General features: G+C 43.0%; 1 protein-coding gene across 5 annotated transcripts in view; it reads right to left on the reverse strand.

Annotated features, from left to right (window-relative positions):
* ARHGAP44 (Rho GTPase activating protein 44) overlaps positions 1–24,244 on the reverse strand; it is a 169,000-nt gene extending 144,756 nt beyond the window's left edge. For all 5 annotated transcript variants that reach the window (XM_033089244.1, XM_033089241.1, XM_033089243.1 and 2 more), the window contains exon 1: positions 23,856–24,244. In XM_033089244.1, the coding sequence (XP_032945135.1) occupies positions 23,856–23,908 (53 nt within the window). In that variant the 5' untranslated portion in view covers positions 23,909–24,244. The remainder of the gene's footprint in view (positions 1–23,855) is intronic.
* Between the last annotated feature and the right edge of the window lie 1,227 nt (positions 24,245–25,471).

Consider the following 25,471-nt stretch of genomic DNA (forward strand, 5'->3'; position numbering starts at 1 on the left):
ACAATCCCGCATCAGATTCTACTCAAATTAATTTAAAATGGCCTCCTCTTTTAGCTTAAAAGTTTATACAGCAGTTTTCGCAAAGGATGGATGGTTATGTTTATCACTTTTCAATTGGGGAAGGTTGCACTCCTAGCCCAAGCTCATAGCTTCAAGGTAAATAAAAGAAGAACAGTGAGAAACAAGGAAAACCATTACCTAGCCATCCAAATACACCCACAAATCCAGAAGCTCAGCCAGATCCGCCTTCTGTTTGACATTCTCTTTGTTGGCCTCCTTTCTTCATTTTAGGCTGCCCCTTGACCGTCCACCCCACGTACAGCAGCTAATGTACTGCTCCAGAATAACCACGCCTATAACCTCAACTCCCCCTTTTCAACTGCCTTCAGTAACACATCACATCTCAAGCCCTGTGTTTAGCTCCACAGCTCTCCTAAGTCGTCTTCTCCAACCTCTGACCTTCCATCAACCTCAAGATCCACTTCCTTCTCAACAGTTCCACGAGTCCCACTGACTGTGAAAATGCAACCTCTATTCCCACCTCTCTCTATTTGCTCCCTTCCCACTTATTTATCTCTGAACTATTCTTAAAGGCTCACCGTCAAGTTCTACCTCCTCCATGAAGCTTCTCAAGCAACAAAAGGAGAGAAAAGAGAATTTCAGTATGTTCGTGATGCTATTTGTATCTGGCCTATGTATGTGCCACCCAATGGCCAGTTTGGGACCTGGGCAGTGCTTGGATTCAACTGAGTTCTAGTCTGCCAAATTTGGGCAAATCTCCTACCTTCCCTTGACCGGTTCACTCCCCTATAAAATGGAGTCGTGGGGACTCTAATTGCATTGTGAGTTTATGTATGTATCATAGTCCTTAGTGATCGTTCCACTGTCCCACCCAAAGTCCTTCTGATCTGTTACTCATTACCTCTTCGTTACAAGCTATTCACTATTCACTATTCACTAATATTCCTATTCTCTATTCCTTCCTTTTCTACCCCACCGGGACTATTTCTGTATTTTCCCCAATACTGAACACAATGTTAACTTAATATAAGGGGAAACTGTTTATTCGTCTCACAGAATAGGTATAGAGGGGTATGTTTGCAAGGAATACAATAGGCACTTGTGTATAACCATTCACATTTAAATGCCTAAAAGATAACCACTAGGGGAACAGCTTGCCCTCCCTCTTCTATTTTGTTCCACAGGATCTAGGAGACTAGGGAGAATCAAGAAAGGCAGGGCCAGGATCTTTTCAAAACACAAAGCACCACCTGCGGCAGAGTCCTTTTATCCTCACTTCTTTGTAAAACCAGGAGAAATGTGAAGTAAGGGCAGGTGGGAGGGGTTTCCCTGGAAATGGAACCAGTTTCCAGTGTAGTGTCAGTGGGTGGAGTGGGGAGGGAAGTTGGATGGTTTTTTCACAGCAATCTGACCCTAACAGTTAACCATGGTTCAGAATCTCTACCAGTAAAGATTTGTGGAAAGCAAAGGAGGATTTTTCTTTAAAGGTAAAGAGAAAGAACAAATCAATATAAAAATAAGGATAGAGCTGTAGACAAAAATAATAAAAGTATTAGAGAAAATAAGAAAAGTACCTAGGTGAAGGAGAGAACCAGGTAGACATGAAGAAATGATTAGTATGCACATATATGCACATGTATGCATATGTGTGTATATATGTGTGTGCATATACACACATATACATACATGTGTACATACATATGAGCTTCCTTGTCTTTCACTCCAGCTTCATTTCAAATAAGGATCTGCTCAAGGTACAGAAAAGTTACAAAAACAAGGTTGGTAAGTTTATACACAATGACAGGATTGGTTATGTGACTTGGTGTGCCCCCCACCATCCAAGGGAGGACATATTAGAACCTGAAAGTCCCCAATGGGGACAGTATACGAATATTAGGCTTGTCACAAAGGAGCATAAAAAGCCTGACAACACTGCTACAGATAATTAAACTTTTAGCCAGCGATAAAAAGACAAAACATTAGTCAATAACCCTGACAGAGAAGGAAGTGAGTGTTCTTCTGAGTATTGAGAAGAAATCCCAAAATCTGACACCACAGATCAAAAAGGCATTAAGAAAACATGACAAACACTGCTAGATAACTACACTTTTAGTCAGCAATAAAAAGACAAAACACAATCAATAATAACTCTAATAGAAATGGAAGCAACTGCTCCTCTGAACATTGAGAAGAAATCCCAAAATCTGACACCAAAAAGCTGAGGGCCAAGCCACTAGAGAACCTCAGATAGGAGAGATTTTTAAGGAGTCCCAGTTCCACACGGACACTGATCGTGGGCCAGGAGAAACATCAGCCTCCCTGCGGCATTCTGGGACTAATTTGCTCAGGAATGGGTTTTGGTGGAGGGTGACCCACAGTCTTGTGACCATATATTGTGCATACAAAGTCTGACAATTAAGTTTGCAAACTTGTTGCAACAATGTTGCTAACCTTTTTTGATATCAGAGGGGTTATTCATTATGAATTTGTACCAGCTGGACAAACAGTTCACCAAATTTACTATTTGGAAGTGCTGAAAATGCTGCGTGAAAAAGTTAGACGACTTTTCGCCAACAATTCATGGCTCTTGCATCACGACAATGCACCAGCTCACACGGCACTGCCTGTGAGGGAGTTTTTAGACAGTAAACAAATAACTGTATTGGAACACCCTTCCTACTCACCTGATCTGGCTCCCAACGGCTTCTTTCTTTACCCAAAGATAAAGGAAATATTGAAAGGAAGACAGTTTGATAACTTTCAGGACATCAAGGGTAATATGATGACAGCTCTGATGGTCATTCCAAAAAAAGAGTTCCAAACTGCTTTGAAGGGTGGAATAGGTGAAGGCGTTGGTGCCTAGCTTCCCAATAGGAGTACTTCGAAGGTGACCGTGGTGATATTCAGCAATGAGGTATGTAGCACTTTTCCTAGGATGAGTTCGTGAACTTAATTGTCCGACCTCATACTGAATTGTGAATGATGATTTCCATAGGTGTTTATAGCATGTAAGGCACATTCATATTGTAAGCCATGGAGTGAGCAGAGCAGCTAAGGAGACTGTTCTGGTCGCAGTTGTCACCAATAGTGAGAGGTAAGAAAGCCTAAGGTGCAACTAACCAAAGACTCTGGTATGCTTGCATGGAACCCGCCGTTGTGAAATCAGTGGTTCGAGAAAAGTAATATTCTGGATAAGTAGGGACTGTTATAGAACATAGTATAGCTGTGACGTCTCACGGTCGGTGGCTTTTGTTAAGAGAAATAAGGTATTTCAAAATGCAAAAGTAAGGTTAGAATGTAGCCATAGGCCATTTGAGAAATGCGTCATTAGGCTATTTCCTCACTGTGAGGTCATAGTGTATTCATACAAACATAAATGGTATGACCCTCTACACACCTGAGCTCTATGGTATAGCCTGCTGCTCCTAGGCTAGGAGCCTCTACAGCATGTCAAGGTACAAAACAACACGAGATTAAATCAAATGCAAGAGAACATGATACATTCAAGTGACGCAGTAAACACGGGACATATGAGGCTATGCCAGCTGCACGCACTATACTTTTACAGGGCTGGCAGCGCAGTAGGTGTGTTTATACCAGCATCACCTCAAACACGTGAGTGATGCATTATGCTACAATGTGATGATGGCTATGAGGTCACTAGACGATCGGAATTTCTCAGCTCCAGCATAATCTCACGGGACCATCGACATATGCACAGTCCGCCATTGACCGAAACGTCGTTATGCAGCGCATGACTGTAGTAGCTTGTTTAAAAAGAGCGGAGACTAGCTCACGCAAACAATGAGAAATGCAGTCTCCCTCCCTCTCCTGTTCCCAAGCCACCGGAGGCACCGTTGGCAATTTTGTCTATTCTTCCTGACAGGTTCTATGCATTTATCAGTGTGTTAACTATTTCGGTTTGGGAGCCTATTTGCCACCCATACACCTTTTAGAGAAACTGGATCAAATACCCTGCACGAGGTCTGCATCTCGTTTTTTTCACTTGTCAGTGTATCTTGGAGAGGGCTGCATATTGGTGCATTTTGACTCAGATAGCATTCCATCTAGGTGTCTCGTAATCCATTTAAGTTCATAATTTTTGAAGAATAAATTCTATACACACCCAGATTAATATCTTAGATTTGAATGTCCCCTTTGCCACAGTTAACTTTACTATATTAAATCTTCATTTATATTGTTCTGTCATCTCCATCTGTCAGAATCTCATGTTTCCTTCCAAGGTCCAACTTAAATCACCTTTCGCTCCTTAAATCCTGGTTGACTCCTAAAGCCCTAAGTGATTGTTCTGTCCTCCCAATCAATTCTAACATTTCAGACTGCCTTGGGGCTTCAGGAAAAACCAGCCTCAAATATCTGCAATGTATTCACGTCTTATTCTCGACACCAGAACATAAGCCCCTCGAGGACAAGATTGTCTGACTTATTTATCTTTGTTTGCTTCATGAGCCCTACCACTGAGCTTGGCACAAAACTAGCAGAATAAATACTGTCTGTTGAATGAGAAATATGTGCTTCATGGGTGTTGTGGGTTGAATTGTGCCTACCCCCTGCAAAGATATGATGAAGTCCTAACTACAGGAACTTGAGAATGTGACCTTAGTTGGAAACAGGGTTGTTGCAGATGCAATTAATTATGATGAGGTCATACTGGAGTAGGTGGACCCTTAATCCAATATGACTGGTGTTCCTATAAGAAGAGAAGGGACACAGAGACAGACACACACAGGGAGAAGGACATGTGATGACAGAGGCAGAGATTGAAAGGATGTGTCTATAAGCTAAGGAACACCAAGGATTGCTGGCAACACCAAAAGCTAAGAGCAAGTTCTGACACTATTCTCAAATACCAACCAGATATCCTACAATTTGATTCTGTTCTGATACTACCTACCCAAAGTTAGCACAGACCTTACAAGTTAAGGACAAAGTACTTCACAAGACTGCCCCTACTTCAGATGCTACCCACAGGTTTGGTGTCCCCAAGCCACCCATAATTCTGCCCATCTGGCTACAAATTCAGGGCTTTCCAGAACTCACTCAGTTTCAATAATCATTAGAACTCCAGAACTCACTGAAAGCACGACACTTAGTTGATTATAGTTTTACGTGTATGTGTATATATAAAGGTTACAACTTAGGAAGAACCAAATGACAGAGATGCACAGGGCAAGATCTGGGTGCAATGGGGAGAGATACCACATTTCCATGGCCTCTCATGAAACTGGAGTGCCTTCTCAGCCTTCCCTGAAGCTCTGCTAAGCTTGGGTGTCCAGAGGTTCATTACGTAGGCATGATGGGTCAAGTCACGGCCCACAGCACTGAACTCCATCTCTAGCTGCCCTCAGCTCCCTGGATATTGGGCTGGCCCAAAGTTCTAACCCTTTAATCACGGGATTGGTCCTTCTGGTGACCAGCTCCCATCTTGAAGTTATCTAGGGACCCACCATTAGTCCCTCATTAGCATAACAAAGCACAACTATCACTCAAGAAAATCCGAAGATTTTTGGAGCTGTGTGCCAGAAACTGAAGACGAGATGTTCTTTATTATATCACAGGAAGGTACAGATTCTCCCCTAGAGCCTTCAGAGAGAACATGGCCCTGTCCACACTTTGATTTTGGACTTCCAGCCTCTAGAACTGTCAGAGTGTACTCTTCTGTTGTTTTAAGCCACCAAGTTTGTGGCAATTTGTTACAGAAGTGGTAAGAAACTAACACAGTGGGTGGAGCAGGGCTTTTTCTTATGGGTAACACTATAAATCAAAATGGAAGCTACAGTGTATTCCCTTTGTTTCCATACTATCTAGTACTTCCTAACACCCCTTCAGGCCGTTCTTCAGCCCTCCTCTTTTCAGAAGTCTCCCCATTTCAGTGCTTCAGTTTCACTCACCTGCTCATGATTCCTAACTCCATGATCTCCTAGACCTCTCTCCACAGCTCCAAACCCTTACCCAGCTGCCTCCTGGGCTTCTACTCTTGCATATCTCACAGGTTCCTGCTCAGGCAAGTTCACCCTGGCATGACTGTCCACCCTTTGCTCAAAGTCAAACTTCAGCAGCAGTTTTAGTTCCTGCTGCTCCCTCAAGTTCTACAAAGGGCCCCTGATCCAACACCTTGAATGTCTCTGGTACCTCCCCATGTCTCACCTCCTTGTGGCCACAGATTTGATCCGAAGGACCATCACCTCTCTTGGATTACCTAGCCAGTGTCCTACTCAACAGGATCATCTCCTAACTAGTCTCCCTGCACCCTGCTTGCTCCCCTCCATTTGGTTCTCCACTCTGCATCCACAATCATCATTCTAAAACCCAAATTTGACCTTGCTATTCCCATTTAAAATAATAACAGCAGCATCTTATACTTACTGAGGGTTTGTTCTGTCCCAGAAACTATTTTAAATACTTTTTGGGTATTAATTTAAAATATCATAGGGAAGAAATGATTAATAGCCCCATGTTGCAAATAAGAAAACCAAGGCGTAGAAAACCTACATGATTTTGCAACTCATAAGTGATAGAGGCAAGATATAAACCTATGGGATCTGACATTAGAACTGATGCTCATAACCCCAAAATTATTGGGAGAGGTCAGTCGTTTACCATTGTCCTTGGATAAAATCCAAATCTGCTGAACCGTGTGTTATACACAGGGTGAGCGTGCAATTTGCCCAGGTTTTCACCTGCTGCCCCGGCACTATTAATGATGTAATCAGTTTTAGAAGTATCCTGATTGGACAGTAAATTTGATGGTCAGCATATTTATGAGCCTCACGGCTGCTCCCAGTGATATTTCAAACATAGAGGACTTATTTTACTTCCTTGAAGGAGCCCCACTCCACACCCCTTGGCATTCACACACGTCATTCCCACTTTCCTTAGCCTGCTAGCAATGCCTCACCTTTCAGGTCTCATGACTTCCAAATTCCACTCCATCCAAATGCAGTAATGTTCTCACAGTACCATGAACAACCTACCTGTTACCAAAGACACCACCTTTTATGGAAATGACTTGTTTAATTGCTTTCCTACTCACACTCACATTTCTAGCAGAGGACTTGGCACACAGTAGGTATAGCAGACCCAGATTCCCCTTCAGTAATGAAACACTTACTCCTCAGCTCTTAAGGATGCAGCCAGATGTCCACTATCAGCTGTCCACCCTTGGGCACTGCTTTGGCTGAAGGTCATGCCATTTTCCAGGGGAAGCCCGATTCCAACGACTGACCAAGGTGGAGATATAAAGGCTCTGTCCCTGCTCCCCAATTCAGGACAACTCTGATGAGATACCCACACTGCAGGCCCCAACACAGAATCAGCTGAGGCCTTCCTTCATTGGAACATGACAGCTTAACTTCTCCCTCTGCCTAGACCCGCTTGCTTTCACTCCCTCCCACAGGTGCTGATGCTAACAGAACTCCCTAATAAGCAGCCTGCATGTTATTCTCATTATCTACTTCCCAGGGACTCCAACTGTGGTCAATAGATATGTGTTCAATGAATAACTTCTTTACTCGATAAGTTGTCCTGATTTACACATTCCTCTTAGCATATTTGACTATGCAACGGCATAGGTATGGCTTACAAATGGAGAATCATACGAATTGAATTAAAGCCAATTTACTAGGCACTAATTTTAAAGCCATGTCATATTTTTTGCAAGTATAGTAAAATCTGGGAGATTCTGAAGGCATGATTACAAGCCTACAGCTAAATATTTAGCACAGGAAACCTCAATGCAGAGGCAATAAAAAAACCAACCACTTCTGACCCGTTAGAGCAGCACGGAGAGCCGCATCTCCACACCCTCGATCGGGACCTGCTCCTGCTGTTTGCAAAGCACTGTGGACAACACAGTCCGGACACAGAGGAGTCCGCCTTGAGCCCTGCCAACACACACAGCTTCCAGTCTCGTGAAAAACACTGAACGAACAGCAACTAGAAACCAAAGCAGGATGAAATAAGTGACATAAGAGAACAAGCAGAGAGCTATGAACACACAGAGGGAGAGGGAGCGACAGGAAAGGGTGACATCTGGATGGAACTCTGAGAATGAATCTGACAAACAGTGCTTGAGTCCCTTCTATATTCCAGACACGGTGATGGAGACCTACAGACTACGAGACTACGGGAGAGAGATGTACGCAGCACTCTGTAACACAGCACAGCACGCTTTACCATACGAGCCAGCGTTCTGGGATACAGAAGAATGCTTCCGATAAACAGAAGTGAGAGGCAACAGCTGGACGAAAGGAGAACACACTGCCAAAGTAATACTTGAACTTAATAATATTCCCGATGATACATTCTACAAACTCCAGTGTGAGGACTGAGTGACCCATGAAAAATGGTCTCCACACTCAAAATGCTGGGTTCGACCAGGTCACAGCAGGTACTGTTGACGTCCCCTCAGAATGCTTTCCTCTTTCTTCCTTCTAACAGAACTCTGATTTTGTCTAGGTATCCATCCCTCCTCTGTGAAGGTCTCCTGACTTAGAAGCAGCTTTCCCCACCCCAACTCCGAAGGGTCTTGACGGCTCTAAGCCAGCCATCATAATCCCACCTCGCCTGCCAGTGGCGAGGTCAAAGATGCAGGTGGCACTTACTCAGCCCTCCACACCCCTTCCCTCCAACATATGGACTCTGATCCCGTGATTGGGACCATTTGGGCTGTTCCTCTTGTCTTAATCCATTTGAGCTGCTCTAACACAATACCTTATAGGTATTCAGGTGGTTTATAAAAAAACAGAAATTTATTTCTCACAGTTCTGGAGTCTGGGAAGTCCAAGATCAAGGTGTCAGCTGATCTGGAGAGGGCCTGCTTTCTGGTTCATGGTGGTGTCTTCTCACTGTGTCCTCACATGGTGAAAGGGGTGGGGGCAAGGGAGCGTTCTAGGGCCACTTTTAAAAGGCATTAATCCCATACATGAGGGTAATGTCCTCATGATCTAATGACCTCCCAGAGGCCCCACCTCCTAATACCATCACCTTGGGGATTAGAATTTCAACATATGAATTTGGAGGGGGACACAAACATTCAGACCATAACACCCTGCCGCTGTCCCCTTTTTGGTTTTTAAACATGGCTGCTGCTGGCACCTGTATTGTGACCATGAAAGAAGCCAGTCTGAGGAAAAGCCAACACACAGATAAGGACAAAACACAGGATAATGGAAAGAAAGATCACAAGGTACCTGGACTGTCCCTACCTCTGTACGACCTGTCATCAGAAGTAAAGTTTCTTTATTGTTTAAACCACTCTGAATTGACATCACTTACTACTATTAAGAGCATCCTTGGTGATACAAATGATCAACAGCTTTGTTTACTGCAGAACCTCTTAGAGCCTTAAATACAAAGATGGACTGTAAATTTCTAAGATGAGTCTATAGTATGCTGCATTCCCCACAGTCTTAGGGTTATTTTCCCCACAGAGCAAAACTAGATAAAGAAAGAAAATGACATTCTTCTTTCCATGTATTCAAAAATATAGTCTGGCCTGTGTTGCAGGAAGTCAGAGAAGAGATTCAAGGCAAGAATGAAAATAAGGAGGACATTGTAATGATCAAGGGTAGAAAAACAGACTCTATGTAAGAATCGGAAATGAAAAAGGAGCATAGATCAAATATAATTCAGAGATAGAGTCATAGGAATTGACTGGATAGGTAGGGTTGAGAAATGACTTCTCTGAATACCAGGAGACACGTTCCCTACTTCACCGCTAAGTTCACAGATCCCTGGCAAACCGATCACGGTAGGGTCTTTGATGTCATTGATTAGGGTCTTTGATGTCATTGATTAGCGTTTGGGCAGCACCTGGATGTGTTGAATGGCCACCAGCCCTTCCCCACCCTCTGGGCAAAAGCCTCTGGTTTTCCTTTTGGGAACTGCCTTTCCCCCACTGCAGTCTCTGTGAACATGCAATCCAGAGAGTTTCCTACTCTCCCATTGTCCCTAAGGGATGGTTGGGTCACAAGACCCAAAATAAACCAGTTAGACTCTTTCTTCAGTGACGGAATCATCCAAGAGACCCAGTGACAGAAAACAATTGGGAAGTCACCCCTCTGAAGAGGCTGCCCTGTAGCCCTGCAGCAGGGCCATTACCTGGTCTCCTTTGATTTTGGGGAGCACTCCCCATCCTTCTCAAATCTCCTTTTTTGCTTAGAGTAGCCAGACTCTGTGTCTGCTGTTGCAAGCAGAGAACCCTAGCTGGTCATGGGAACCACTAGTCCTCAGCTTCAAATCATGCAGACCACGTTTCAAAATGTTATGTGTCTTTAACATCAGCAACCCTAAAAGGTTATTAGTATATCACCTCCTCATAAGAGATTATTTTATTCTCTAAAATGAGATCTGACATCAAGTCCGTGTCAGAGCATGAGGACAAGATGTTTCCCATGTTTGAAACCGAGGCTCAAGAGAACTTCAAACATTTCTCTTTAGACCTTTCAGGGCCCCAAACTTGAAACATCATTGTAAGAAATTCCAGCTACATTTTACATTTGCTCCCTCTGTTTTGAGTCCTGGGAAGGTTTTTTGTTTGTTTTTTAATAAAGTACATGTTTAAAGAACTTGAAAAATTTTAAAAAGTACAAGCAGCAAGAATTCAAATTACTCATAATCCTACCCAGAGATAAACACCACATACTGAACCTTCCAGTCTGTCCTGATTGCCTTCCAGTCTTTGCTACGCATTAAAAAAAAAAAAAAATACTGTACAATCTCAACTCTGTATGCACTTCTGTATCCTGTTTCCTGAAACATTTCTCTCAAGCCCTTCAATTTTTTTGAATGTTATAAAAACACTAAGATCATTACAACTGCATAGAGGTGCCAGAACTTACTTAATCATTCCACAGATACTGGACGCTTAAAGCTTCCCACTTTTCTCCTACTGCAGAGTCATGAAAGTACAGCGATGCAGAACCTCAGTGTCAAAGCCGGCAGATCTGGGAGCAAACCTCAACTTCCCTTACCAACCATGCAGCCAGCTCCAACAACGCACTCAGCTGCTCCGAGACGCATGCAAAAATGGGGGAAAGATCAGGACCAACTTTGAGAGCTGCTAGGAGGATTACACAGGAATGTCTGTAAAGTGCGGCACGAGTAAGTGTCTGTCACCAGACACACTCAACAATGACAGCTATAAAACTGAAGCAAGTTACATGTGTCTGCAATTGCAAAGGTACACATAGAGACACAGCTCAAAGCTCTACTTGCTTTTCATATTGTTTATTTTTTAAGGTCTCTGGTTAACCTGTTATGTAGGAGTCTTTAGGGGTTTTTGCAGATACAGAAACTGCTATCTTTCAACATGGGGCATAGAGCTAAAGAAACACTTTCAAAGAGCACTCTCTTACTCTTTCTGGAGAAACTGTAATAAGGAAACAAAGTGGAGAATTTTCTATTGGCAGAAATTTCCTTTGTATGCTCTTTGTGGTTCAGGCTACATACAAGATACTCGATTACCTTAAATGAATGTGACATTGTTATTTTTATACAAGTCCAGAGCAGTTAATTAGCCTTCTAAAACCACCTAAACCAAAATAACCTGAGGGACCCTGAGGCTGCAGAGATCCACACTGAGGAAGAGCATTTGCCTGTGCCTGACCTACTTAGGGCACAGCTTGAATCTGCTCTGCCCATTTCTCTATCTGCTACTTCCACAGCTACCATTCCCAATCTGTAAAATGGGCCTATAAATAGCACCAAATTCATACAGATGTTGCAATGAGTTAATAAAAATAATATCTACAAAGGACATAGCTCAGTGCTTGGCCACAGGTGACACAGCGGTGGCATTTGTGGTTCTCCTTTTTCTGGGTCCATGAAGGATTGCCTTTTCTGCCCCATCTGAAGTGGGATATGGTCAGGTGATTTGATTCAGCCAATGAAATGTGAGCACAACTGACACACATCACTTGGGAGAAACCTTAGGAGCCAGTGTACGATTCATGTGATTCACCACATCCTCATTTATTGCCTGTGCCATCACAGAGGTACGTGTGGACCAGGTTCACGTGTGTCCTTGAAGGGCTACTCCCAGCCCACATCGGCCAGCGCTGTACGCCGCCAAGATTTTACAGGTTTTTGTTACTGCAGAATAACCTATACCATCTAAGTAATAACTATTAGTCGCAATGGATTTTAAATGAGTGAGGCCATCAGTATTATTGATATAGCAAAATGTTTGATGTTCATGACTAAACACAGAAAAACTGGGTGTGATGTGAGAAAACAAGACAAATGGGTATCAATTTCAAGCTATAATTATCACTACTTAGGAATAAATAAGGTTGAAATGAATACCTTATGTCAAAGAGGCTTTCAGCACAGCAAGGGAAAGTGGTAATAACTATAATTTATTGAGTATTTATTACTTCCCAGGGGTTACACTAAGAATATTACATTATCTTATTTAATCATGGCAATAATTCCATAAAATGGGTGTCATTGAAGTGTGGCAGGATGAGAATTTCTGTTCTCTTCATTACTTCTCTCCTCACTATAGGAAGGGCTTATTTTAAAAAAAAAATTATATATATATGTATATACATACATATAATTATATAAATATACAATATAATATATAAATATATAGAACTATATAGAACTATATAGAAATATATGCATACATAGAGGGTGCCAAAAAATGTATACATATTTTAAGAAAGGAAAAACTATTAAAATTGTAATACTCAATATATACTGATAACAAAAGATGAATACAAGTCATGTTTGACTTCTGCAATTACAAGAGGTGCTCAAAGTGGTTACCATCAGCTTCCAGACCCTTCTGATTACAGCGAACTATTGCTTGAGCAACGCTGACCAAAGTGTCCACTTGTATACATTTTTTGGCACCCCCAGAGTGTGTGTGTGTGTGTGTGTGTGTGTGTGTGCACGCACGTGTGTATATGTATACATCTATGTGTGATATACATATATATACATAGATGTATACACAATTATATACATATATATGAGTGAAGATCTGACAATTAAGTTTGCGAACTTGCTACCATGCGCTTACATTGGCAGCACTGTACAAACAGCTCGGTAAGGTTTCATAACCTTGGTATTTCAGTGTCTCACAGCTGTGTTCATGTCAACGTGTGGCAGTGTCCTGCTGAATGGCGTTCATTATTGTTGTTGCGTGTTTCTGTGTGCCATTGCGAGAATGTCTGAGCTTGAATTAGAGCAACGAACAAACATAAATTTCTTGTTAAACTTGGCAAAAGTGGAAGTGAAATCAGGGACATGTTAGTCCAAGTTTATGGGGGTAATGCCATGAAGAAACAGCAGTGTACAAATGTATTAAACGTTTTTCTGAGGGGAGAGAACACGTCACTGATGAAGAGAGATCAGGGCAGCCAGTAACGAGCAGAACTGATGAAATTATTGCAAAAATTTGTCTCACTGTGGGTCAAAATCGTCGGCTGACTGTGAGAAGCAAAGCAGACCAAGTAAACATCGATAAAGAAACAGGAAAATCTCAACTGAAACTCTTGGCATGAGAAAGGTGTGTACAAAAATGGTCCCGAAGGAGCTCACAGATGAACAAAAGCAAAGGAGAGTCAAAGTTTGCCAAGACCTTTTGGAGAGGCAAGACGATGTTTTGGTCTATGTTATTACTGGTAATGAAACATGGGTGTACCAATACGACCCAGAAAGAAAGTGTCAAAGTGCACAATGGAAGTCAGCCGATTCTTCACGACCAATAGTTCCATCAGTCCAAATCAACAGTCAAAATGATGTTGGTAACCTTTTTTGATATCAGAGGGATTATTCATTATGAATTTGTACCAACTGGACAGTTAACCAAGTTTCTATTTGGAAGTGCTAAAAAAGCTGCATGAAAAAGACGAAAACAACCTGAACTTTTCACTAACAATTCATGGCTCTTGCATCATCACAACAATGCACCAGCTCACACAGCACTGTCTATGAGGCAGTTTTTAGCCAGTAAGCAAATAACTGTATTGGAACACCCTCCCTACTTACCTGGTCTGGCCCCCAATGTCTTCTTTCTTTACCTGAAAATAAAGGAAAGATTGAAAGGAAGATATTTTGATGACATTCAAGACATCAAGGGTAATACGACAATAGCTCTGATGGCCATTCCAGAAAAAGAGTTCCAAAATTGCTTTGAGGGGTGGACTAGGCGCTGGTGTCGGTGCACAGCTTCCCAAGGGGAATACTTTGAAGGTGACCATAGTGATATTCAGCAATGAGGGATACAGCACTTTTTCTAGGATGAATTTGTGAACTTAACTGTCACACCTCATGTGTGCGTGTGTGTGTGTGTGTGTGTAACTAATTTTGACATGACAAGCAGTGTATATCAGCAGGAGAAAAGTTTATTATCCTAAAGATGCTCCCCTCTGAAGGATCTATGAAAATCTATAGTCACCCTCCCATGATGGAGACAAAGAATGACCTCATGGCTGCACAATGAAGAAGAGGGCAGGGGGGAGGGGACTGTAGTGAGCAGGAGTACAAGAATGATTTCAAAGACAGTCAGTGGGAGATGAGAGAGAGAACATTCCTAGTTAGTCAGCTGGAGAGGTGCCCCATCCCCGTCTCCAGTCAGATCCAGGGGAGCTTTGTGACTAGTTCTAGCCAATGAAATGTGAACAGAGGAGACGTTTGTAAATTCCATCCTCAGGCAGTTAAGAGCCAATATGACATCTCTCCATTCTCTCTTCATCTTCAGTAGTGACCGGAAGCCATATATTGAGATTGGGAAGGGAATAAAGGTGGGTGTGGGTGTGGGTGAGTAGATGTGGGATCGAATCCATGGAGGAGAGCTGCCCTTGGGAGTCCCGATTCACTTCACATTTCACATGAGCTTAAAATAAACTTCTGCTGTGTTAAGCCACCCAGGTTCTAGAGCTCATGGGTTACCATTGCAGAGACTAACCTATCCCAACTAATACAACATAGAAGACTAAAGACTAGGAAGATAATAAGTCCAAGGAAATCAGGAGGAATTAATATTTTTAATTAATAATTTAAAAAGAGGAATTTACTACAAATAGAAAAAGAGTACACTGATCAAGAGCTAATGAGGAAAAAAATAGAGTTTAAACCTAAGAGCTGATTCTACAAGATGTGGGGAAGAAAACCCTCTGGCAAAGCTAGTTATGGTGTATAAAGAGAGAGAAATGCAAATTAGGATGATAAAAGAGCTACGACTATATACTCAAAATAGATTCTATTACATTTTAAAATCATAATAAAATCAATGTTTTTTAAAAATAAAATATGTCACTTAAATGACTCAGGAAAAGATGGAAAATATAAATAGTCTAGTAACTAATAAGAAATTGGGAAAACTGTCGAAATCACCTCCAAAAAATGTCCTTGAAAATTTGCTTCCAACCTTCAAAGAACTACCTCACGATTGCATAGGAAAAGTAGGAAGTGGACAATTAATTTTACACTGTTATCAAAACAGGTATAGCAAAATAAAAAAATTTAGATGCTCTCATTTATGAATACTGAATGCCAAAATCCTAAATAAAACACCAATAAGTTAAATCTAGCAGAATATTTTTAAAAAAACATACTCAAGTAAGAATGATTGCAGGAAAACAAGGAGAGTGCAACATTAGAAAATCTACTGAGGTTCAAGAATCTAAAACACAAACTCTTCATGGGTTAGAACTCTACATTGGTGTATACTCAGCACAGAAAACATTGCCTGGAACACAGTCAGTGCTCAATAAATATTTATGGCATAAATTACTGAGTGAATATATTAATAAATAAAAGGAGAAAAAAATATATTTAAAGACCATGATAATATAATTAAATTTAACTTTGGCACCAAAGAAAAACTCAAAGTAAAATAATAAAATTATGCAACATGTAACATGATTAAAAAACAAAATCTCACCAAATATCATGCATTTCCATGGAGAATAATAAGAGACATGGATGCCCACATATTGCCACATATTTTAACATGGTTCTACGAATCCTAGACAAAGCAATTAGTCAAGAAAATAAAATAAATATAAATACTGAAGAGGAAGAAGCAAAATTATTTGTAGAAAATGTGATTGTCTACCTGGAAAATACAGTAGATTCAACTTTTCAAAAAGTACTTAAAAGTAATGAGATCGTTTATGAACACAGTTGTTAAGATAATTATATAAAAGTCAGTAACTTTCCTATATCCCAGCAATAAAGAGTAAGAAAATATAACTTTACAAAAGATTCCGATCATTAAGGCTACAGTAATGACAATAACAAATTACCTAAAAACAAAAACAAAATTATGCAAGACCCAAATGGACAAAAACCACTTTATAGGATCATAAACAGACTTGAGTAAAAATGCCCTCTTGCCAGAGGGGAAGAATTCTCATTATACTCAATATTGTAAAAGTGTCCATTTTCTCCATCTTAATATATAGATTACAAAAATAAAATACTGAGGAAGAATACACAAACGAGAATAGCCAAGAAAATATAATCAATTCTCTTTGATAAGGGAGCAATTTGTACATTAGCTGTGGGTACGGCACAACAAGACAGCAAGATCCTTCGGCAAATTTGGTGAGCTCTACTTGCCAAGGGAAAGAGTTGCCCTGGAGGATGCTGAGATAAGGGGCCCACTGACTCTATGCTCCTCCCACCCAAAGCAGGGACAGACCAATCTACCACTGCTCACCTGGGCAGCTGAGCCCACCTCAAATTCCTGCCACAACTGACAGGCAGATCAGAGAACAAACTAGAAATCCTCAAAATAGATACCAATAGATGAAATCTTTTAGTACGTGACAATGACATTTCAATACAGTGGGCTTGAATTAATACATCATTCAAGTTGATAAGAGCATAACAGTTTGATTAAAAAAACTCTAAATGTGACATCTAACTCATACCATACACCAAAAATTAATAACAAATGTAATATTTGATCGTAAAATGAAATTTTATAGATTGTAATGAAAATGTATGAATATTTATGTAATCTCGGGCTGGGAACCATAACTTGATAGACTAAAGATCACAAAATACGAAAAAAAGACATAAAACAAAATATAAAAGGCAAAAAAAACTACAGGGAGTTGTATGTGGCATATGACAAAGCACATATATGCTTATTAAAAATTACCTAAAATCAATAAGAAAACAGTTATAAACATGACTTTAGAAAAGTGGGGCAAAGTACATATGCAGGCAACAAATATTCAACATATTCAGAAAAGGCAACAAATGTCCAGTAAACACTAAAAATGCTCAATCACACTAGAAATTGAAAGAGGAGAAAGGAGAGGTTTTTATTTTCATTCATGTGATTAACAAAGTTTTAATATTAGTTGCTGATAGACTTGGGGAGAATAAACTGACAATTCTACTGAGGATGGAGCTATAATAAGTGTGTCTGTATATATGAAATATACACTCACATAGTCTTAAAAACTCACATACTCTTACCCAGCAATTCCACTTCTAACTTCATCCTAGGAAAGCAAACCAGTGAGAAATATTTGCTACATGATTAGCAAAAGGAAATCGGTTGACTATAATGGGATATTACATAACCTCAAAAAATTATGCTGTAGAGGTATAGTTATGGACATGGGATGATATTCAAGATATAATATAGAAGGGAAAAAAGCACGTTGCAAGATAGTATACACGGTATGATCTCTAGCTCTTTTTAAAGAACATATAGATACCTATTGAAAACTCAGAAGACTATATCCAAAATATGAACCGTAGTCTCTAGGTAATGAATGAGATTATTGGTGATTTTTTTTCCTTTTTGTCCACCCATAAGTTTATAACTTTTCTACAATAAACAAATATCACTTATGTAAACAAAAAGAAAGTTAAAAAAAAGGAAATTCAATTCTGTGGGAAAATAAACATTTATTCTAAAAATAAACTCTAAAGTTGGAAAACGAAGGCAAAAACATCTGCTTTCTGGACAAAAAGGATAGTTTTAAATTGCTAGACCGGCACTCGTTTCTCGAAGGCCATGGGGTTCCAGGTGCCCGCTTACTTGGATGCCCTGCACCCAGCGGCAGAGTCCTAACTATCCTTCTCTCTCCCCTCAACCTTCTGTGTGGCCTATAACTAACCCAACAGAGCTGATGCATAATTGTATTATTTGCTGTTGTTATCAATATAGCATTTGAAATACCCTGTTCTTGTTGATTAATAAAAGAGATGCTTACTAATCCCCTCTAAAAGGTACAACCATAAATTAAATTACTGTTTTACTCACAGGGCTACTGATTCACTTTTTCTAGAGGGAAAAAAAGCGGGGGGCCTTGATCACCCATCCTAAAAGAATATGAATTGATGTTAATTGATACATTTCTTTGGAGAAGGCCAAATGCGAGGGGAATTCATTAATTGCCGTTGAAGAGAATGGCTCCCTCACAATGACTTGCAGGTCTGGGATACCCTGCAGGAAATCCAGGCAGCCTCAGGCTGACTGCGGAGTGCAGCCCAGCAGCAGGCTGGAAGCCGGCAGCTCTGCCCAATAAGGAGCTTAGAAGATAGGAGCAAAGAACATTCTTTGCAGATTTGCAGCCCATTCATCAGTTGGTGGGTACATTCTGTTATCTCTCACATATATACACTACAGCAGGTGGCAAGGCATGGCTTCCATAAAACTCCCATGAAAAACTTCACTCTGAGACCTAATAAATGTGCACAGTGCTCCTTGGGGGACTGGTTTGGATCTGCCTGGCCCAGCTGAGTTAACAGGAAGACTGCAGCAGGGCCTGTGTTGGTCTGATGGCCTAAGGCACATTCAGGGAGCTAATAGATGGGAACGAAGCAGTCCGCTGACTAACGTGGAACTGGTTCTGACTTTTCCCTGACAGGCTACAGACTGGATCACGGCTCCTAGGAGGCCTGCTGATGGGCAGGGCAGTGTCTCGGAGAAACCTTCAAGGAAAAGATCCTCACTGGTTTCAGCTGCTTTGACCTGAGCAAAAATGCCTGCAGCACCAGCCCTCCTAGAGGCTGCTGCATCCTCAGCATCTATTTCGGTCCCAGTGGCCAATGCCTGGACCCTGCGGTTGTGTCCTGAGCTGCAAAGCAGCAATGATGCTCACCGAAGCTGTGAACTGGAAAGCAAGCCCACTTGCATGTGCTGCATGTTGAGCAGTCTAGGAATGGAAAATAGGCTCTGTGGACAAAACTTTGTCTTCCATTCCCCAACTCAGTGTCCAAAACTAAAGAATCCAACCCAGCAGTCCTGCCCGCCTCCGACACTTCCATAGTTCCTCGCCTCCTCTCAGACAACCTTAAACATCAGCCATGTGTGCACAAGAGCAGAGTCCATTTACCGCCGTCACTGGGCAGTGGCCATTTGAGTCTGTTTCTAAAGAGCCCTTGAAACTTAGGGCGCCACCGTTTTTTGAGGATTGAATGGGCAAGCAGAAGAGGAAATGACAGCGAACTGATCAACGACTGGTTGAGCACTTGGTGTAAGCCGCCTTCCCTTTAACATCATAACAGGCTCTGTGGTGGGGGCTGCTGTGACTCCCTTTGTGCAGACTGAAAAAAATATCTTCCTCACCAGATCAAGGGGCCGATTATACCTCCATTTTCTCTTTCCCTTAGCCGGTCTCTAAATTCCCACTCAGGGCTTTAGTCCACCCAACACAAACCAAATGCCACTTCCAAGAAACACACTGTATGACTTCCAGGGTGCTTCTCACCCCAGCAACCAACAGACTCTCTTGAAGGAAAACAAAATGGCATCACAAGTCATGCAAGAACTAATTTCTCCCTTAGATCTTGCTCTATCCTTCCAAAGCCCAGCACTGCAGCTGTGCCTCACGCCTCGGAATCCTGATTCCCACCAAACATGAAAGAGGCAGTGTGAGGAGCTTCTCCCACCTTTGAACTACTTCGCACTACTTCCCTGTCGATGATACATGGATCTTTTGCTCACGCATTCATTCAGTTGCCCATGAATTGTCCTGCCCACAAGAAGCTTAAAGTCTAGTGGGAAAGATAAATAATAAAAGATGAAAATTACAATGCAATACAACCATAGCATGCCTTTAGAACACAGGTTCCAAAAGAATTCTTGGAATCTCTTACTCTGCACTGCAATATTCCCTAAACCAGAGCAGTGCCTGGCACACAGCAAGCACCCAGTAAATATTTACTGAAATGAATGACTGCATGAATGAATGAATGAATGAATAGTGCATGCCACAGTGCATACAACCCAACAACAGTCACCACATGTGCCCAAAGGTACTTGTAGCTACTGTTTATTACGCATTTCCCAGTGCTGACCCTGTGTCCGGCACTTTTCAGGGGTAATCTCGTGTTGGCACTGCCACCTTACCACAGTGCAACCTCATTATTCCCATTGTGCAGATGAGGAAACAGATGTGCAGAGAGTTAAGCTCAGACCCTATAGTCAGTAAGCAACAAACCAGATCTGTCGCACTCGAAAGCCTGCGACAAAACCATTAGGCACACAGTGCTGCTCTGAACCATTAGGCACACAGTGGCCCCGTCTCCAAGGGCCAGGGAATGCTTCCCAAGGGATGGAATGAAGCGAAGGGACAGAGAGGGGAAGGAACGTATGCAAACACTGGAGAAGCAGACGAAGGAGGAGATGAAACTTTCCCAATTAAATGGAATGGGTTTTTATAAACTCTTCACAGTTGCTGACAATGTCTCTACTCAGATGTGAGTGTATCAAGGGAAAACACTAGAAACTCCGTCGAGTACGTTCAAGCATGGCAATTCCTCCATTGTTGAAGTGACTGAATCCCATCCCGAGCAGTTTTACTCGTGTATTCAGAACTCCAGAACGTGCAAATTCTGGGAGGCGAGCTGGGAGAGGAGCTGTGAGTAGGAGCTGTGAGTAGGAGCAACCCTCAAGCCCATCTCTCTCTTCCATCAGAGAGGAAAGTCCTCACGTCAAAGACACGAAAGGACAAGAACCCAGGGGCTTGCTGAAGCAACTCCATAAAGCGATCTACCAATTCCACACCTAAATTCCAAACTTCCAATCCTGTTGCTTCTACTGATTCAGAAATCAAGAAGCAATGTTAGGATCATGCCTCACTACAGTCTCAATAAGATAAAGTAAATGGCGCCACTTTTATTTACCCAGGTGAACCCTACATAAACTGTTTTAATCTTGTCAATAAACATGAATTGAGCTCCGATTGTCTAAGGCATTGTGATATATATATATATATATATATATATATATATATATATATATGCATACACACACACACACACACACACAGAGATACACACACACTGAGCATACAACAGTGATCAATGCATTCTATTGGGGATAGACAGACAAGAAAACAAACAAATGAAAAAAATAAGAGCATTTCAAAGAGAGATTAGTGATGTGACAAAAATGAACAGGACAATGGTCTAGAGAGTGAATGGGGAAGGAGAACCTCTCAGAGGCCTTTGAGCTAAGACCTGAGTGATGAGCAAGAGGCAGATGCGAAGAGCACATGCTCAGCCAGACAGGGAAAGAGGGAAAACAGCAAGAATAAAGCCCCCCGATGGAAATGAGTTTGGTGTGCTTGGGCCAGGGAAGGCCACTGTGGCTGGAGCACAGTGAATGAGGAGCAGGTGGAACAGAATGAGTATGGAAAGACAAAGGGGGTGAAGTCAGGCACTGTCTTGCAGGCCACTGGAAAGATTTGGGACCGTAAATGTAATGAATGAGATGCCGTCGGAGACTTTCAACCAGCAAAGTAACATGAACTGATTTTTGCTTTAAAAGGTTCACTCTGAACGTCATTAAAATGGAAACATATTAGTGACACATAACAATGAAATGGCCATCACTTTACCTGGTGCATGACACGACGGATGCCGTCTCATAAAGAGACAGAATTCATCCACAAGCCAGCATCCACCAGAGTTCCAATAAACAAGTGGAAGGGACCTCTTGGTGACCAGCTGCTTGAACTTCCAAGAACAAGACCACATATCCTGAAACCCAATTTCCCCTCTCCCTTTGTCATTCCCTCTACAGATGAGGGTGAAAAACAAGGTTTTGTGTTCAAGGCTCACAAGTCTTACCACTTCTAAACAATTTCTGAAAAGGGACAGAAGAGTTGTGTTTTGGGGGCTAGGGAGGAAGCATAAACACATTGCAACATTTTGATTCAAGCACTGAACTGAAACCCCAAGACCAAGGGGAACCGGCAATCCAAGCCTCTAGTCAGGGGCCTACTGATCACTTGGTTGGTCTGATGTGATGACTGATGCCAGTCTGCAGGGTAATGAAGAAGTCAAGACCTTAATACAGGTCAGCTTGACCGTCGTCAACTAACCACCAATACAGGAAAACACTATTTCAGCAACCAATATATCAAAAGGCAGCCCACATGAGGCTATATCTGTGGCAAGACCATGCCAGAAACCTGGGCTAATCTGACTCTGCTATTCATAAATTCTCCCTCATGTTACAGCACATGTGTTTGGGAAAGGAAAATGAATCCAAGTCAATTTTAGACATTGTTACTTGGAAGCCATCTGGAGTCCCTGGAAGCATAAGAAGCCACTGCACACCCTGCCCTCAAATGCCCACTGTAATTAGGGCAGTATGCTTACATGGGAGTTCAGTGTCCCCTATTCCCCTGAGAGGTCCCCACCCCCACCCTACCAGATGCCAGCTAAGGCTCCACTTCCCACCCAAGAAAGGTATTTGGTTTCTCAGTAAACCGAATGGAGAGCTCTGGAGGTGTGGAGCTTACACTTGGATTGCACCCAAGGCTGGGTTCTCTGCTTTCTACTGGCTTTAGAACTGCACACCTGAATTCCTTTGCCACAGCAGCAATGGAAATCCCTCCCTAGGAGCAGAAGTTCCATGAAAAATCCCTTCTACCTAACAATCCTGTGTTCAGAGTATGTCTAGCTTTGGAAGAGACTCACCAGAATCCTTATGTAACGTTAATAGATTTTAGCATGCTGCAGAGCCGCTCCTGGAGACAGTAGCCCAGATGTAGCCCATTTTTACTGTGATGACAGGGGGCTGGTCTTGTAGCTTCCTAGGGCCTGGCTCTTTCTGACTGTGGGGGCTCTGTCCTCCTCCCCTACCTGGCTGTGATCCTCCGCTTACCTCATCTTCCTGAGGAGTTGGGCCTCCCTTTCTGCAGCCCTCTCTCCCTCCACTGAAAACTGTCTTAGGACCAAGCCGACAGCAGCGCCATTCCTTCCCTGCCCCCATCCCCCCCACCCCTTCGGGTCCTCTCTCCACCTAACGCCTTAACGAACCCAGCCAGGAAAGAGATACAGAATCCAGTCCAGTCACAGTCCCAGAAAACAAACACGGCAGGAGGGAGGCTCAGCTCTGCCAAGCCGACCAGGCCCAACACTTGCCTTGGACCCCAGAGAAGCCCTGAACTCGGCGAAGGGGAGGACTCTTCGGAAAGCGACTGGGGTTCAGCTGCCTCCGGCACAATCGGAGCAAACACCTGTTTCCAGGAAGCTACGCTAGCAAAGGGAGAAGGGAGTCCCGGGGAAAGGCAGGGAGGACGAGGTGAAGGGGCAGCTGGGGACGCAGGTGAAGGATGCGTCACACTTTGCGCTTGGCAACCGGAGCCCGGTGGCAGCAGGCAGAGCATGAGAAAGGCTCCGAGGTCTGGGAAGTTCATAGAGGAGGGGTCGCGCCTGCGAGCGGCGCCCCGAGGGGACCAGCCAGCACGGGAAAAGCGACGGCGGGGAGAGAGGGAAGGAAGACAGGAGGCCGGGCGGGCTCCATCACCTGCGCGCCCTGGCGAATGCCGCCTCGCAGGCGCGCACCGGCCCGCGGCTGCCAGCGGGTGACCTACCTGCCCACCGTCTGGTTGGCCAGCTGGCGCATGCGATTGAACTGCTTCTTCATCTTGGCCCCGCTGCCGCGCTAGCCCGGGAGCTGGGGAAGGACGGAGCAGCCCGGAGCCCGCCGCAGGGTTACATGGCTCCCGTGTGGAGCCTCCCGGGCGACGGCAGCGGCAATGCGGAGCCTCGGGGAGCCTTGTGGCCCGCGCGCGGCTCCTTCCCGAGGGCACCACCGCCTACTCCTCCTCCCGCCGCGGCGCCTGCTGCCGCATCCTCCTCATGCGCTCCGCCGCACCTTCATAGTAACGCCTGGGGTAGCCTTCAGCGCCGGTCAGGTCCGCCCAGGATGTTCGCCCCCAGCCCCAGTCCCGCGCGGGGACCCGGGAGTCTCCGCAGGCTGGCTGGCCGGCTGGCCGGGTGGTCGCCGCTGCGCCTGTGCGGAGGGCGCCGTGCATTCTGGGACTTGTAGTTTCGCATCCCGGCGCCCACCTTTCCTCTGTCCAAAGTTTGCAAGTACCGTGGGGTGCGGAGGTGGGAGAAAACGGAGTCGCCAAAGTCCTTGCATTTTAGCCTTCTACGAGGGGAAATGTTTTTCTCCTTTAAAAATAGCAAAATGGAACCAAGAATACAACAGCAAATAAAGAAAGTGAGCATCTGTCTTTCGCTGTATATTAAGTGAAGGTGAGGCATTGCTGTTTTGGATTCACAGGAGGAAGATTTATGCTAGAAGGTATGTCACTCATACAATTGCATAAGGTCACCTGATTAATGTGAAGGTGCAGGGTTAATCTTGGGGCACAGGGGTTGACGGTCAGATGTTGAACCAAGCAGACCATGCATCCCAGAAGTTTGAGTCTTAATTTTCACCAAACCCAATAGGTCACCTGAAGCCAAATAGAAGGATAAGATAGTGGCATCGCACTATCATTATATATGGGCCCAATTTGACTGGGACAACTTTCTTGAGTGGCTTAAATTCCAGTCTTATAGCTACGTAATCACATCTTCCTTCTACCCCGGGAGACCAAGGAACATCAACTGTGGCCGGCCTGGGTATCTTACACAGCAATATCCCATTGATATGAGTTGGCTCTTCGAAAAGGGATTGTAATTTTCTGCAAGCTCTGTCCTTAGGAGAAAACAGGTGACTGAAGTTATGTTGTATCATTATCAAGTAAGAGTAATATTGTTGGGTGGTAGGGGCTTTGGATCAAACAGATATGAGTTCATATATTAGAATTCCAAATACCAATTCTATAATCTTAGGGGAAAAAGTATATCCTCTCTGTGCCTCAGTTTCCTTATCTCTGACAGAGAAATAATACTGCCCAATAGATAGCAGATAGATAACTATTTGTTAAATTATCAATAATCAAGTAACACATTTCTATGTAGTACATCATGTCATATTCATTTACTACAAATAAAATTACAGTTAGCATAATAGAGAAAATGCTTCTCCTACAACAGAATTACTAATCTAATAAATGAAAGAACGTTTTTGAAATGGGATATTTTGCATATGTTGGTTTTAGTTGCAAGATGTCCTAAATATGGTTGTAAGTATCCTGCTGGCCAGCTGAACAAAAGATGGTTTGAGGCATGTCTTGGCTGAATGAACATGATA

This window comes from Rhinolophus ferrumequinum, chromosome 21, assembly GCF_004115265.2.
Source record: "Rhinolophus ferrumequinum isolate MPI-CBG mRhiFer1 chromosome 21, mRhiFer1_v1.p, whole genome shotgun sequence".
NCBI lineage: Eukaryota > Metazoa > Chordata > Mammalia > Chiroptera > Rhinolophidae > Rhinolophus > Rhinolophus ferrumequinum.